The sequence below is a fragment of the Chanodichthys erythropterus genome, chromosome 20 (genome assembly GCF_024489055.1).
Source record: "Chanodichthys erythropterus isolate Z2021 chromosome 20, ASM2448905v1, whole genome shotgun sequence".
In the NCBI taxonomy this organism is placed as follows: domain Eukaryota; kingdom Metazoa; phylum Chordata; class Actinopteri; order Cypriniformes; family Xenocyprididae; genus Chanodichthys; species Chanodichthys erythropterus.
Window position 1 is genome coordinate 31,327,023 of NC_090240.1, and position 16,350 is coordinate 31,343,372.

General features: G+C 35.8%; 1 protein-coding gene across 1 annotated transcript; it reads right to left on the reverse strand.

Annotated features, from left to right (window-relative positions):
- Positions 1-7,758: 7,758 nt before the first annotated feature.
- Positions 7,759-16,332, reverse strand: znf740b (zinc finger protein 740b). Its single transcript, XM_067370371.1, has 7 exons — positions 16,226-16,332; positions 13,687-13,837; positions 12,830-13,039; positions 11,976-12,110; positions 11,727-11,856; positions 11,518-11,636; positions 7,759-9,114 (listed from the first exon to the last, which is right to left on the reverse strand). The coding sequence occupies exons 2-7, from the start codon at positions 13,822-13,824 to the stop codon at positions 8,944-8,946; spliced, it is 903 nt and encodes a 300-aa protein (XP_067226472.1). The 5' UTR covers positions 13,825-13,837; positions 16,226-16,332; the 3' UTR covers positions 7,759-8,943.
- Positions 16,333-16,350: the final 18 nt, after the last annotated feature.

Genomic DNA, 16,350 nt, shown 5'->3' on the forward strand with positions numbered 1-16,350 from the left:
TTTGCATTGCAACATATTGCTTCCATGCAGAAAGATTCTTTTACAACTGACACTGGCAATGAAAGACCTCTCAACATGTTTCAACTTCCTCTGCCTCCTCTGAAACAACATTCACAGTGATACCAGATAATTCACTCAAGTGCATCATAAAAAGTGAACATGTGCATTTGACAGCAGGGATAGTTCACTGGTTCTGTTTTCTTTTTCTTTTCAGATTCATGCAATGGAAGTCAATGGACACCAATGTTGTTTGGACCCTATGCAATGTTCTTCAAAATGTCTTATTTTGTGTTCCACATACAGGTCATACAGGTTTGGAGCAGCATAAAGCCTGAGTAAATGATGACAGAATTTTCATTTTAGGGTGAACTCTTCTTTTAAAATGTGATTTCTTTCTCATCTAACACTGACTTTGTTAGTGATTTCTAATGTTTATCATATTTTTGCAATGAATAACATGTGTCCTTTAAATTAGTTTTATTGCAATTATTAACCGCATGCAAAATACTTTACGATTACATTCGAGCCGATTGGAATTTCAGCCTTTTGTACTTCAGCTTATAATTTCATAAAACAGTGTGCAGAAAGTATATTTCTTCTGATATAATTGTTAAAAACCATGAGAAAGGATCGGGTGTCACTTCCTAAAGACAAATGGCAGCATGCAATTAGCTCAGTGTCACATAAATCTTCACTCGATCTCTTTATCTGTGTGCGCGTCTACGTGTGTGTATTTGTGCGAGGGCGTGTCGTCTTGTGATTGCCTCGCCCGCGAACCCGTATTCCTTTGAAAGATGAGAACATATAGTGTTATCCCTTAAAATTTCCCTGAAATTATCAAAAGCTTCTCTTTGGCCATTTATTTCCCTGTACACCTAGATATTTGCATCGCATGACCGTGCGGGTTTAGCCTTAAGACATCATAAGGATGTCTTCTCGTATCAGAAACACTTTTTAACCATAGTTCCCTCCTGCAGCCCCTGAGATTAGCAAGGATGTATATGACTCATATCTCTTCAAAGCACTTGAAACTGTCTGGTATAAATCAATGAATCATAAAGCTGATCAATAGCAGCGCACTGCCAAAGTCACTTTGGCCTACTGTCTATCTGTACTCTCATCTCCCTAAACGCTTTCCCCTCATCCATCTATCCCCTTTATCTGTGCATCAGTCGCACGGCTAATGCCGAGGAGATCAGCGTTGGCGTGCGTGAACCTCCTGTAACAGCCGTGACCCATGAAAATTTCTAAGGGTAAATAGCAAGGCCGGTGCTGTCTGTCAAAAGCTCAAGGATTCATAAGACGTGCACCTCCACCTCACCTCTCGCCTCACCTTGTCTGTTCAGGTGGAAAATTGCAGTGGGACGAAATGAAGGAGCACAAAGGCCTTCCCATGCTCGCATGTAATTGCATAACATCTAAAGAGACGCATTAGGGCTTTTTAACATGCACGCCTGCATGCGAGTCGCAGTGTGAGCTCGTCAGGTCTCTGCTGGAGGCATATTGCATACTTGCGCACTACGCGTTATGTTTCTCTCTGAGCAAACAGGACTCATAAACATCTCAGTGGCGGAAACAATGACACAAGCTGTTTATGGAAGGTCAGGGAGGTGCGAATGTTCAAACCTTTATTAGTTTAATCAATTTTTCTATAGAGTCCATAAAAAAAAAATCACAACTGGGAGAAGAAATCACACCCATGCAAAAATAAAAATTGGAATCAGCAGTCAATAGGGCAAACGTTTAACATCATTTAATCCTCATGAAAATGGCAAAGTATTGCCTTGATCTAAAAAAACAGCTTCTTCTGCCAAGTTTATTATTCAATATCGAAGCAAAACTGCTAAAGCTCATAAAGACACTTGATCTACTGCAAAAGATCATGGTGATAAGTTAAAGAATTCCCATTAAGCACAACTTCACGCAGGGAAAAAGTAGCCGTCTAAGATATATCATGTTCAGAGAGGCCAGTTATGTATTAATCTAATATTTGGAGAAAACATATAGCAGCTTTAGCAGTAGTCTTGTAGGATCTTGGCCACATAAAGTGCACCGAAACACTAAATAACACAGCTAATAAACTCAAACTCGATGTCTACACTCTTAAAAATAAAGGTTCCAAAAGGAGGTTTTCACAGCAATGTCATAGAACTTTTTTAGGTTCCCCAAAGAACTTTTAAGTGAACAATTCTTAAAAAGTCTTTTTTTTCTTAGTGTAAAGAACATTAATAATCTGAAGAACGTTTTTTCCACTCTAAAGAACCTTTTGAGCAATGGAAAGGTCCATGGATGTTAAATGTTTCTCATGGAACCATTGATTCCAATAAATAACTTTTTTCCACACCAAAGCACCTTTTGAGCAATGGAAGGTTGCATGGATGTTAAATGTTTCTCATGGAACCATTAATTCCAATAAAGAACCTTTATTTTAAAGAGTGTATGCTTTGTAGTTGAAGTTTAAGTTTAAGTTCTCATAACCTGCATTGAGGCCTCTGAAAGGTTCCAGTGACCTAGACCATATCATGTACAGACCCTTGACTCAAAGAAGGCCACCACTGCCCAAGTCAAGCCCATTGGGCTTTTACAGGGAGGCCCAAAGCAGCGATGGTGGGACCCAACAAGCTACAGATTGATGGGGTGGCGCGGGGCCACTGTATGTTAATGTATCTGTCGAGGCGAAATGTGCTTCAGCGTGAGAGTGATTTTAACGCTCTCGGCAGGACGCCGAGGCATTCGTCCTGTCATCAGGAATGTGGATGACTCTCGAGCGAGATAAATCTTGACAATGAGGCGCTGGTCAACTGAGCCGGTCCCGGCACTTTGGGTTTCCCTCGTAAAACAGAGTTTAAGGGGTTTGACAAAGGAATCTTCAAACATAACAGCAAGGGCGAGAGGAAATCAAAGCAGATTTGTGGTGCTGCAATTGCTTTTTTGCTGTTGTTTTTAAATATGTAAAATTGAATTGTTTTAATTAGCTTCATGGATATGATGATCATGCATTTTCATAATAAGCATTGTATGTTGTCACAATCAATTATTTAGTTAGTTATTAGGAAAAAAAATATTATTTTCAAATTAGCATTTCATTGCAAAATACCATGCAACAAGATATTAGATAATCATGTGTATCATTAAAAATACAAATACCGCTCAAAAGTCAGCTCACCAAGGCTGCATTTGATCATAAATACTGTAAACTGTAATATTGTGATTTATTATTACATTTTAAAATAACATTTTACATATATAATTTATTCCTGTGATCAAAGCTGAATTTTCAGCATCATTACTCCAGTCTTCAGTGTCACATGATCCTTCAGAAATCATTCTAATATGCTGATTTGGAATAATTTCTTATGATTAATATTGTTGAAAACAGTTGTGCTGGTTAATATTTTTGTGGAAACTGTGATACATTTCTTACAGGATTCTTTTAATAGAAAGAACAGCATTTATTTAAAAAATCTTTTGTAACATATGTCACTTTGGATCAATTTAACGCATCCTTACTGAATAAATAAAATTCTAAAATATTTTTTTAGTGTATGCAAACTGTGGTGTGACCTGGTTAAAACATAGTGCCAATAGGTTGCCCTCATGGCAGCTTTTTATTAATTAAAGCTGGGTTAATCAAATGCTGATCCTGATGTTGATACAGCAGAAAACAATGTGATTCTTTACCTTCATTAAACCCAACAGCAGTAGGAGAATAACGTGAGGGTGTCATTTATCATTTCCTGTTTGCTGTGTGTGAGGGCTGCAAGAGTGCTGAAAGGAAACTAATTGTGCCATTGCACATAAAAGCGAAATTTTCACATGAATATGCATGAATTATTTGGACAGAAAAGTAGGTCAAAGAATGTGTTCTGAATTCCCCGGTTTGCCATCAGCAGTGACAGTGATTCTTTTGAGAACACATGGCAAAAAAAAAAAAAAAAAAAGCAGCTGGTTAATTAATCTTCATCAGCTCCAAGGCCATATTTTGTTCACTCACTTGTATCTTCTGTTTAAAAAAACTACTAAATCTGCAATATATATATATATATAAATGTTATAATTTCTACAAGCCATAAGATCACAAGCATTCAATCAACCTTGGTTAAAAGCATGCATAAATGTAAAGGGCTTTATTGTTTTTGCACTCCTTCAGTATACAAATCTTCACTAGAACCTAGAAACCTCTGTCATGAGGGCCATGATTGTGAGTCGAAAAATGTGTGACTTCATATAAAATATTAAGTAAATTAATAATTTTATTAATTAACACATTTAATTAAATTGACAATAAAACCTTTATAATGTTACAAAATATTTATTTGTCAAACAAATGCTGTTCTTTTGAACTTTCTAATCAAAGAATTCTGAAACAAAGTTTCACGACTTCCACAGAAAGACTGAAGACTGGAGTAATGATGCTGAAAATTCAGCTTTGCATCACAGGAATAAATTACATTTTAAAATACATTATATATATATATATATATATATATATATATATATATATATATATATATATATATATATATATATATATATATATTATATATATATAAAATATCCAAATATTCCATATTGGAGTAATTTGGTTATTTGGGTGAATGAAAAACCCATATTGATCATCCATTACCTAAAAACTGGAAAGAAACCCTATGGCATTTATGGCCTTACACACTCAGATCCTGAAACATCTTAAAGGAAGAATGATAATAGTTCACTTCTAGGACCGTTTAAACCTACAAACTTACGGTTAACAACCCATATGTTTAACCACAACGCTACGCCACACCTAAAGAAGGAGCAACACTTTAATATTTCACTTCCATCATTTTGGGGCCACTGTATTAATCCGTACCTCATGTATAGCTCTATCTGGGAAGACTGAAATTTTAATGAAGATGACTACCTAGCTGACGGGCACTGCACACCTCTGCTTGGTTAAATATCATAGTTAATTAACATGTAAAGGCACGCTGTCAGCAGAATGACAGATGGCTGTAGTGGCGTAAGAGAAGGTTGATTAATCTATGAATTAAACTTTAAATAGTGCTGTACACACCATTTGATGTGAAATAGGCCCTACGTTATGGATTCTGAGGAGAGTTGCATGTGAAATAAGGTCATTTGGACTTATTTAAATAATAATGTGTGGCTGGTAGTTGCACATGCAACATCTGTGTGCTGCAAAGCCATTTTAGGACCTTCAACAACGTTTTGAGGGTCTGTTCGAATTGTATGAATGTAGCATGGCCATGTCTAAGATTCGCTTCTCGTCCGCCTTGGCTTTGAGAGCGAGTGTGTTAAGTGCTCTCAGCCCACGGGTGTTATAAATCAGGATCAGCAGTCAGGCTAGAGAGAACAGGGCTATGGCCTCTCTGAAGCAACACAAAGCCAGACTCTTTGTCTAACTCTGTCTCCTTTGCTGGCAGTGTGGCTTGAGCTGCCTTGAACGTTTCACTCCATTACATTTCTGCTGGAAATATCGGTTCGTTTTGCCAGCATTAAGCTATTTTTTCCAATACAAGTGATTCCATTTATTAATAACATTTCCATACTGCAAAGAAAGTTGCTTCTATAGTGGGTTAGTAAATACGTACACATTATAAAGTCATATTTCATAGAGTTAGTGTCTGCAATCGAAATACAGCTAAACAAGTACAACACTAGTTGTGACAATAGTAATATACATGCCAAGGAACACAGCGCCCTCTACGGGATCATATGGAAACAGCTGTGTAATTTAAACAGCGTGTAGTAGACAATATATGTTCATGGAGGCACATGTAATGTAGATAGTGAATGATGACAGCGGAAATAAAATCCCCAAAAACTTTGCTAAATCATTTTAAGGACTTTTAAAGGATAAATCTGTTTTATATGCCTTAAGTTGGCACACATTGAAAGTTGGTGGATTACACCACCTGCTGGTAAGCATGTACACTAGCTTTCAATTGCTTGTGGATAGAAAGATTTTTTTTTTTTAATATATCCTTTTATTCAGCAAGGATGCGTTAAATTGATCAAAAGAGGCAGTAGAGACATTTATGAATGTCACTAAAGAATTCTATTTTAAACAAATGCCACATTGGAACTTTATATACATCAAAGAATCCTGAAAAAAAGAACACTGATAATAGATTCCTGAAGGATCATGTGACACTTAAGACTTAAGACTTTGCCATCACAGGAATAAATTACTTTAAATTAAATAAATTAAATATATTACTATAAATTAAATTTTAAAATGCAGGTTACTGTTTCTGTAACTTTAACATTCTAGTAACTACTATTAACTTAGAAACTCTCATTAACGAATTAGTAAGTAATAGTGCCCAGTTGAATATGGTAGTTCACTATTAGCTAATCAATCAAGAACTACTACAGGTTCATAATTAATGTGAATGATGCATAAAGTCAAGATTATGGTAACCCACTAGTAATGACTCAAATCCTTCAGAAGAAATTACTAATGTGAGGTTGTGAAACTTTTGAGGTTTTCTAAGGTTTTGGATAGTAAAGACTCAAAGGAACTTCTGATTATAAGTGAAGATCATGGTAACCCACTAGTGTTGACTCAAGTGTTACCAAATTCGTCGGAAGGAATTACTATCCAAAATCTTACAAAAACCTCAAAAGCTTACAACGATTTCAGTCAATACTAAGGAGTTATCATGCTTTTCACTTTAGAATACTGATATTAGTTCCTTCTGAAGAATGTAGTAACACTTGAGTCATTACTATCCAATACTTTACAAAAACCTCAAAAGCCTACAATGATTTCAGTCATTATTAGAGAGTTATCATATTTTTCACTTTACTGATCCAAATAATTGCTTATGAATGATTTGATAATACTTGTGTCATTACTAGTGGGTTGATCTTTACTTTAGAATTAACTATACATCCTTCATGTTAATTATGAACCTGTATACAGTAGTTCTTAGTAGTTCTCTAGGAGGTATGAAAAAAAAATAGTTATTGATTAGCTAATAGTGAACTACAACATTCAACTGAGCGCTATTAATTATGAATTTGTTAATCAGAGTTTCTTGTTAGTTAAAGTGTTAGTTCACCCAAAAATGAAAATTCTGGCATTAATTACTCACCCTCATGTTGTTCCACACCTGTAAGTCTTTCATTCATCTTCAGAACACACATTAAGATATTTTTGATGAAATCTGAGAGGTTTATGACTCATCCACAGACAGCACTTTTAAGGTCCAGAAAGGAACTAAAGACATTGTTAAAACAGTCAACGTGACTGCAGTGGTTCAACCTGTGAAGCGACGAGAATACTTTTTGTGCGCAAAAACAAAACAAAAATAACTACTTTATTCTAAAATATTTTTTTTCTTCCCTGTCAGTCTGTGACGCAGTTGTCGCTGTGAATACATTGCACTGAACACCGACTCATTATTGGCCGGCTCCTGCGTCAGCATCACACACATGCGTCGTGCTGCTCACGTGAACAGCATCGGCCAATACTGAGCTGGGGTTCGGACGTAAACACGGAAGCTCTGCAATGCGTTCACTATGGCAACTGCGTATGACAACATTTTTGTTTTGTTTTTGCGCACAACTTGCAGTTACTATCTGTGATGTCTTATTTAAATCAAAAGTCACGGAAAACAGTCTTTGTGCTGACCATGCTCCACCAGCTCATAAAAAAACAACAACAACAGTCCAAACAGATACAAATAAGCTTGTGTGGAGTAAAACAGATGCTGCATTTTTTTTAAGAAAAGAAAATTTATTGTCAGTTTTAGAGCTTAACTCACTAAAAGGTGTCTAACAGGATAAGAATAAACTTTGTGTTTGAGATTGGTAAAAAATACCAAACAAATGAATCAAAATGATGTTCTTACAAAAACAAGTGTTTTTCATTCTTTTAAACAATCACAATACAAGAACCTTTTACGGTGTGCACTTAATGAAAGGATCATGCAAATGTACAGGTAAAAAAATACAGTGAAACTGCTGTCTAATACTACTACGGTTTCTAATTAAATTATTTAAAATGCTGAAAAAATATATTAACTCAAGCTCAACTGCGTCAGAAGTCCGTGTTCAGGGCCGAGATTGACGTAATATGAAACGCATAACGAGACCTCTGCGAAAAACTAGCGGTTTTTATATAAACATCTGTCTCTCTATGAACTATACAACCTGTTAAAAAGGTTCTTTGTTATTCTTGGCTCGGCTTAGTCAATCCAGTGACTTCAGAAGAGAAACTGAGATGCTAGCAGACTTACCGCATGAGTCACATCGTACTGTGACAAAATCTGTCATTCATTCTCTAATACCCAAAGAAAAGTCAGTGTTCATGTTGACCGAAAGGCCAACTTCAAACGCTTGACACCATAATGTAGCCCACAAAAAACGAGCTCTCCTGTGGATGCAGGATGGATGATGCTCCAGATGTTTCTGCTAAAACCGTAAAAAGCCTGTGTGAAACGGTCACGAGCCGTTATCACAGTATTTAAAGTGAACAGGAAATGATTAATTGATGTGCACACTGAGAAAACGTATCTTATCAGAATGTGTCTACGGTCACTACGGCTAACTTCTCTGATTGAAAAAGCCACGTGCTATGGCTCAAGTTGCTCACGGGTTAATACTGTAACACTGGGAATCCCAACAATCTACAGTCCTCCGAGGGAACTACAAAAGGAAGTGATTCTAAACTACCAGAAGTCATTATTGCCTGGACTGAATGCACAACTAACCCGCCTGCTGATCATAGTACCATCTAAAATACAAAATATGCTATTTCCCAGAGTCTAACCAGTATTAAAGAGTCCACTGGGGTTGAGCCGCTTGGATCAGAGCTGGACGCATTATAGTCTTTAAACAGTTTACAGGTTCAAACCCCGTTCAGGTCGTGCTGGCCGCAGCGAGTCCATTGTGTTTGCTGGAAAGAGGTTTGTACGAGCGATCGGAAGGCTGTCACACTGCCAGCCTGCTGTTGTTTGTCTGCAGTGGGCTCCAGGACGCCGTGTGCTGGGAGGGGTCCTGAGAATATGGCCGTCCCTCACAGCACGGCTGGTTCTCCTCTTTAGGGATGCCCACGGCACACAAACGTCGATGCCGTAGTAACCGGTCGGTTCTGGAAAAGTTCTGTGTGATAGAAGGGGTTCGGAGTTAGTCCCATACACAGGCGGTTTAAAATGAACTGATTCTTTTGGACATCGTTTTAATGAACTGATTCACTGATTCTCCTGCATGCCATTTAGAGTGTTCTTTTGTTGTAAATACTGTAATTATTTGGTTCCTTACGTCTGTAATCACTGTTTTCAATTATGTGAATTACTTTTATTTAATATAAATGCACACTACTGTTCAAAAGTTTGGGGTCAGTAATATTTTTTAATGTTTATGTTTATTAATACTTATGCTTAGCAAAGCCCAATTTATTTGATCAAATACAGTAAAAAAAGAGTGATATTGTAAAAATTTTGTTACTATATTTTTAAATGTAATTTATTCCTGTGATCAAAGCTGAATTTTCAGCATCATGACTCCAGTCTTCAGTGTCACATGATCCTTCAAAATCATTCTAATATGCTGATTTGCAGCTTAAGAAACATTTATTATTATTATCAATGTTGAAAAGTTGCTGCTTATTATTTTTGTGGACACCGTGACACATTTTTTCATATCAAAAAATAAAACCATCTCGAGATTAAAGTTGTTACATTTTGAGAAAAAAGTTTAAATAAAATGTTGAGAATAAACTCTTTAAATTACGAGAAAAAACTCGTTAAATTTCAAGAAAAAAGTCGAGATAAAATTTTGAGAATAAAATAATTAAATTACGAGAAAAGTCGTTAAATTACAAGAACAAATTTGTAAAATTATGGGAAAAATGTCGTTAAATATCGAGAAAAAAGTCGAGATAAAATGTTGAGAATAAACTCGTTAAATTACGAGAAAAATTCATAAAATTTCGAGAAAAAAAGTCGAGATAAAATGTTGACAATAAACTCATTAAATTACGAGTAAAATCGTTAAATTACAAGAACAAATTTGTTAAATTATGAGAAAAATGTTGATAAATTTCGAAAAAAAAGTTGAGATAAAATGTTGAGAATAAACTAATTAAATTATGACTTTATTCTCAACATTTTATTTCGACTTTTTTCTCAAAATTTAACAACTTTAATCTCGAGATGGTTTTAATTTTTTATTATTGCTTGGCCCTAATCCTCTTCGGTATTTTCAGGATTCTTTGATGAATAGATAGTTCAAAAGAACAGAATTTATTTGAAATAGAAATCTTTAGTAACATCATAAATGTATTTACTGTCAATTTTGGTAAATTGAATGCATCCTTATTGAAAGAAAGTATTAAATTTCTTATTGATCCCAAACTTATGAACAATAGTGTATGTGTCCAGTTTTGAGACATAACTTTTGCCAGATAAATTGTCTTATCAGCTTGAAAAAAACATTGTGTCAAATGTCGAGTTGTTTATGGCTGCAAAAGAACATTTGGGTGTCAGAAAATGACAGTTCTGCAGTAGCTTCTATGGAAGCCCCAGATTTCAAGTTTATATCTCACAATTCTGACTTTTTTTCTTGTGATTCCGAGTTTAAATCTCACAATTCTGAGAAGAAAAGTCAGAATTGGGAGATCAGTTCTTCATAGCCAAGTCTTATTATTGTCTTTTTTCCTCAGAATTGTGTTTATGTCCCAAAAATGACTTTTTTTTAAATCAGAATTGTGATATAAACTTGCAAGAAAAAGAAAATATTGCAAGAAAAAGGTCAGATTTGTGAGATAAAAATGTTATAGGTACATCATGTCCCCTATGAACTGCATATGTGAATATTATGTAGATCTATTGTTTACATCAAATTCGTACTTTAATAGTAGACCGATCATCGCAGGTTTCATCAGTCAGCCTGTCCGTTTAATGGTTTGCAACCATAAACGTCTGTATAATCTTAAACTTAACCTTTATTCTGAAACAGTACAAATGAATAAATAAAAATAACTTTCACAGTTCATTCATAATTGGGCTGAATAAACCAGGCATAGTCGCTAATAAAAGTTCATGCATTAAGATAGCTTTGCTAATAATCTGCTGTCACAATGACAGCAGCCGTAAGATAAGGGCAAAATTAACAAGAAATGTCAATATGAAATCAAAACTGACAATATTTACTTAGTTCATGTTTCTGATCTTATTGTGCACAATTTATCCAGTGCACGTCATTCCAAATAAAAATGTATTATATCATGCTTTAAACAACTTTTCCTTTTTAAGTTAGCACTTTTCAAATCAATTCCTGATGTATAAAAATACGTTTTTGCTCCTTGAAAATAAATTTAAAAAATATGTCAAATTACGAATGTAAAATGTGTTGTGAATGTCATTTGCTGCAGCCTGCATTACACTAGGCTCCCATTATGAATCCAGGCGCTGTACTACTATCATAAAGACACACATTTATGCATGTAATAAGCAAATAGCAAGCTCTCTGTGAATACAACTGCCTTTGTTTGTCATGTCTCACCTGTTGGCAGCGGTCACACTGATAAGGCTTCTCACCGCTGTGAACACGCTTATGTCTCTCCAGGTGGTAGCGCTGAATAAACCTCATGTCACACATATCACAGCCGAATGGCTTTTCCCCTAGAACACACACAGATGTGCACACATTAACTGTGCATCTCTTTATATGAAATGTTAGACGATGTGAGAGCGGAAAGGCTCATGGCGTACCCGTATGGGTGAGAATGTGCCGTTTGAGATGGTAACTACTGCGGAAAGCACTGTAGCAGTGCTCACATATGAAATTCTTCTGCACTTGAGAGCTGAGCGAGTTATCGTCATTAACCTCAGGAATCTCCACCTTCACGTCACATACAGAAGAAAGAGCATTCAGTCAGGATACGAATAAAAGCGGAAGTGTGTAAATGTGATAAACAGGCAAACTCGCAGGGCAATACTGCAAACAGACTAAACGCATGCCTGGGGCTTTTCTCTCATTTTGGTGGGAAGTCCAGACTTCCTGTTCTTCTTCTTTGGCTGCACGTTCTGTCTGGCCTGCATGTTTTTTTCATCCAGGAGCCTGGATGAGTGAAACTCTCCGTCCTTGCGGATGAGCTGCCCAAAAACAGAGAATATACGTCAGCGGTTTGTAAAGTATGAAGCTATTCGATGTTAACATTCACAATCGCCGATATGTGTTCATTTTTAATGTTATCGTTATCGGCCAGATAAGACAATTTGGTCAATATATTAAAGTCGATAAATAATGGATTATTTCCTTCAGCTGAGAGGCTTCAGATGCGCACTGTCCGCCATTATGATTCTGAATTGCTTGAAATATGATTGAAATCACTTTTAAAAAGGAAAATACAGCTCAAAGTACAGCTCAAGTCTGTCATATAGGCTACATAATATTATGATGAAAACATTATAACTGTGTACTTGGGATAAGGATTTATTATCGGCCAACATATCGGATATTGGCTTCCAAATATAAAGAATTATCAGTTATCGGTAACAAAATGCAAAAAAAATTGTACTTTTGTAACATTAAAAGTGTCTTCACTGTCACTTTTGATCAATTTAATGCATCCTCACTGAATAAAAGTATTTAAAAGTAAAAAAAAATAAAAATCTTAATGTTGCGATTCTGAACCTTTTGTACAGTAGTGTACATTTATGCATTTGGCAAATGCTTTTATCCAAAGTAATTCTCTGGGAATTGAGACCATGACCTTTCAACATTTAAATGAATAGTTCACCAAAAAATTAAAAACCCATTCCAAACTCATATGACTTTCTTTAACAGTGTTATCCATGTCTTTTTCTCTTACAAGTGGTGGGCAGTTGACTCCTGAGGGCAGCACCATGTGTCCGTGTTGGCTGTGGGAGTCCTGGTTGTGGTTCTGGCTGTGATTGTGGCTGTGATTGTTTTCTCTCTGTCCCTGGCCCAGATGAGAGCCCATCTTCTTATGGCTGGACATGGAGCCGGCCTGCATGAGTGCCATGCTGGACAGCACCGCTTCACAGCCCAGCAACCCAGCCTGTGTAGAAACACAACCACAAACACACACGTCTTTTAAAAATATTTCTCAAAGTCAATAACCTGATGGGTTGAAATCTGGCACAAATGTGACCCAGTTTAAGACATAATTAACATTTTTCAGTCAAGAAACGTCAAATTAATTCCGAGGCCACAGTGCAATTGTCAAATAAAAAACATTCTCAGTGCTGTTCTTTTTAATATAATTTACATTATTCACAAAGGTGATTCTCATTATTGTAATACATTAACTTTTCAGTGTACTCTCATAAAAAAAAAAACTAATAATGTAAAAAATATATATTAAAATAATACAATGATGTATAAATACATTTCACTGAAGAAATGTGCTTAATTGTCATGAAAATGATTTTAAAAAATCTTAAATGGTCCTAAAAAAGGCTTAATTTTCCTCGTGCAAAATATAATTTTGGGGAGAAACATAACCCAGACACGTCCTTGAAAGTTTTTGTGAGATCAACCCCATTACTCCTAAACACTCTGTGTGTCGCAGACGTCAGACTGTGAAAGTGAATCACAAAATGTTAAAACACAGAAAAGTCAAGCAAAGGAAAATGAAGGCCTTCTTTTTCACACAAATGTGGACAAATGCAGAAAATGTAAATGAAGAAGAGAAAAAACACTGACCCACTTCATGTGATCTCGCACTGAGCTGTTGGAAAGGTGTGACATCGCTGTGGTGAGAGTGTGTGTGTGTGTGTTGGGGTACAGAGAGCTTCGCTCTGGGCAGGGAGAATGTTTAGAGACCACACAAGCCCCAATCATCAGGGGCCCAAGCCTAGAAACAGAAGGGGGGATATAAAGCCATGGTAATATCCATCTCTGTCTATGATGTTGCCACACATCCAGCCCGCCACTAACAGAAGTTGTCAACCGTGGACAAATCACGGCTTTTATTCCCTAAAATCAGACATTTTCCATGTCTGCATTGCCAAGCTTTTGTTTATGTAGGCTTATAGGGCTGTGTTTTTAAAGCCATAAGAGTTTGGCCACATTTCCAGGCGTCAAGAGTCCCTAAATGACATCTGGAAACAAACCAGTTTAAAACTGAAACCGAGTGGAGTGGATTCTCATTGGGTCTGCCAAACTGAAATGGTAGGAATACATCCGTGCATCTATGCCCTGTTGATTTTGGATTTGCTTGGTCGGATTCTGGGATTCATTGGAATTAAAAACAGATTTATTTCAACTACCCTCTTCCCTTCCACTGCTTCTTCCCGTGCATTAGTCTGACTACCTCTCCCTCAAAGATCCAGATGAACATAATCATAAATGAATGAACAAAATGAGGCATGGAAGCCATGCACTGGACAAACACAGTAATTGCACTAAACAAAATAAACGTAGTATGATTGCAATAAATCATAAGACATATAGATCAAGGTGAGTGAGTGAATATTGTATATTGTGATGTCCAATGGCATTATTTGGCTCGTGAGTGGATTCAGCAACCAAAAGGGTCCTGGAAATTAAATTAATTTTAGGAGAAAGAAAATAAAATTGCATCAGTCTTATCACAAGGCAAAATCTAAAGCAAACCAAGCCAAAGAAAACTTTACAAGAACATCTCAAGTGCATCTATGTGTGATACACAGCATCATAACTCATTTAGCCTGTAATTATAGGTTATAAAACAAACCGCCTTGCAGTTTGGTGTGTTTATTATAAACCATAATATATGCATGCATATTAAAGCTAACCCATTCAGACCCAGTGAGTATTAGGTTATTACACTTTTGTTTTCATTTGGTGCCATCTTGGTCAATATATTAATGTCAAGGCACAAGATGTGTCATAATTACCCATGTTCAATATAAAAGAAAACTATTAAGTTTTTTGCCTGTAACCAAAACAGAAGACTGGCCTTGTTAGAAACAAGTCAAAGTTGTGATTTGGCAACATTGCAGGTCTGAACCACAAAGACTTTTAATGTGTTTACAAACATATTAATTTACCTGTAGCCATTTCTACAGTACCCAACAGTGAAATTCATAATCAATAATATAGGTTTAGCTACTGTTTGATTAAAATTTAATATTATGTATATATTTCTCTGTAACACTTTAAGGTTTAATTTGTTAACAAAGGCATAGTTCACTCAAAAATGAAAATTCTGCAACTTGTTCCAAAACTGTATGAATTTATTTCTTCTCCAAAAACACAAGAGAAGATATTTTGAGGAATATGGGTATCCAAACAGGTGATGGCCCTCATTGACTTTCATATGGGGAAAAAAACTATTGGAAGTCAATGGGCCCTTCAGCTGTTTGGTTACTGACATCCTTCAAAATATCTTCTTTTGTGTTCAGAAGAAAAAAAATAATTCATACAGTTTTGGAACAACTTGTGGATGAGTAAATGATGACAAAATGTTCATATTTCCTTTATCTATCCCTTTAACAGCATTATAAACTAACTATGAAAATACTTCTAAAGCATTTATTAACCTTACAATACATGATTAAAACCTGTCTGTTAATATTATTTAAAAGATTTGAGCTAACATGGACTAACAATGAACCGCTGTATTTTTATTAACTAACATTAACAAAGATTAATAAATACTGTAAAAACATATTACTCACTGTTAATGTAACTTAATGCATTAGCTAAAGGGACCTTTTTGCCAAAAATGTTACCCATTTCTCTTTAGAAAACATTTGATTTAAAACTTGAAAGTACAATAATTTAGCATTAACTTTATTAATTTTTTCAAATCTATTTAAAGTGTAACTTATCAAACCATGTGTACAGTTAACCATTGCCCATTGTATATGGACACCAGAAATAACTATTAAGAATCATATATAATAACGTATAATCCTATAAGTCATAACATGTCTGAATTTAGAGTATAAATAATGCATTGTTATATATTCTTCTGTCTGTGGAACAGAATTCAGGTCTGAACGGGTTAAAGGCAACAAAGGGCGTGAATTCAGATCCTCATAATCTCAATATCCGAGTGCAATTCCTTCTTCTTCTTCTTCAGTCTGAACTGTAAACACATTATCACTGATGTGAACTCCTCCATTCATCCTACAGCACAACAGGGCGTGAGTTCACCGTCTATTTAACTTCACATTTCAGAGCAATTTAGTCTTTTCTTAAATGCTGTTATAGGATTAATAAACGCAGGACCGCAGCCTGCACGTGTTTGTTTTACCTTACTCTTCTTCTTTTACAGTAGCCCAATATTTTCTTGTCGGACAATTTTTTCAGTTTACAAACACAGGAAACGTTACCGGAAGTGCTCTCTAGGGAGAGCGTCTGTCACGTGATCACCACACA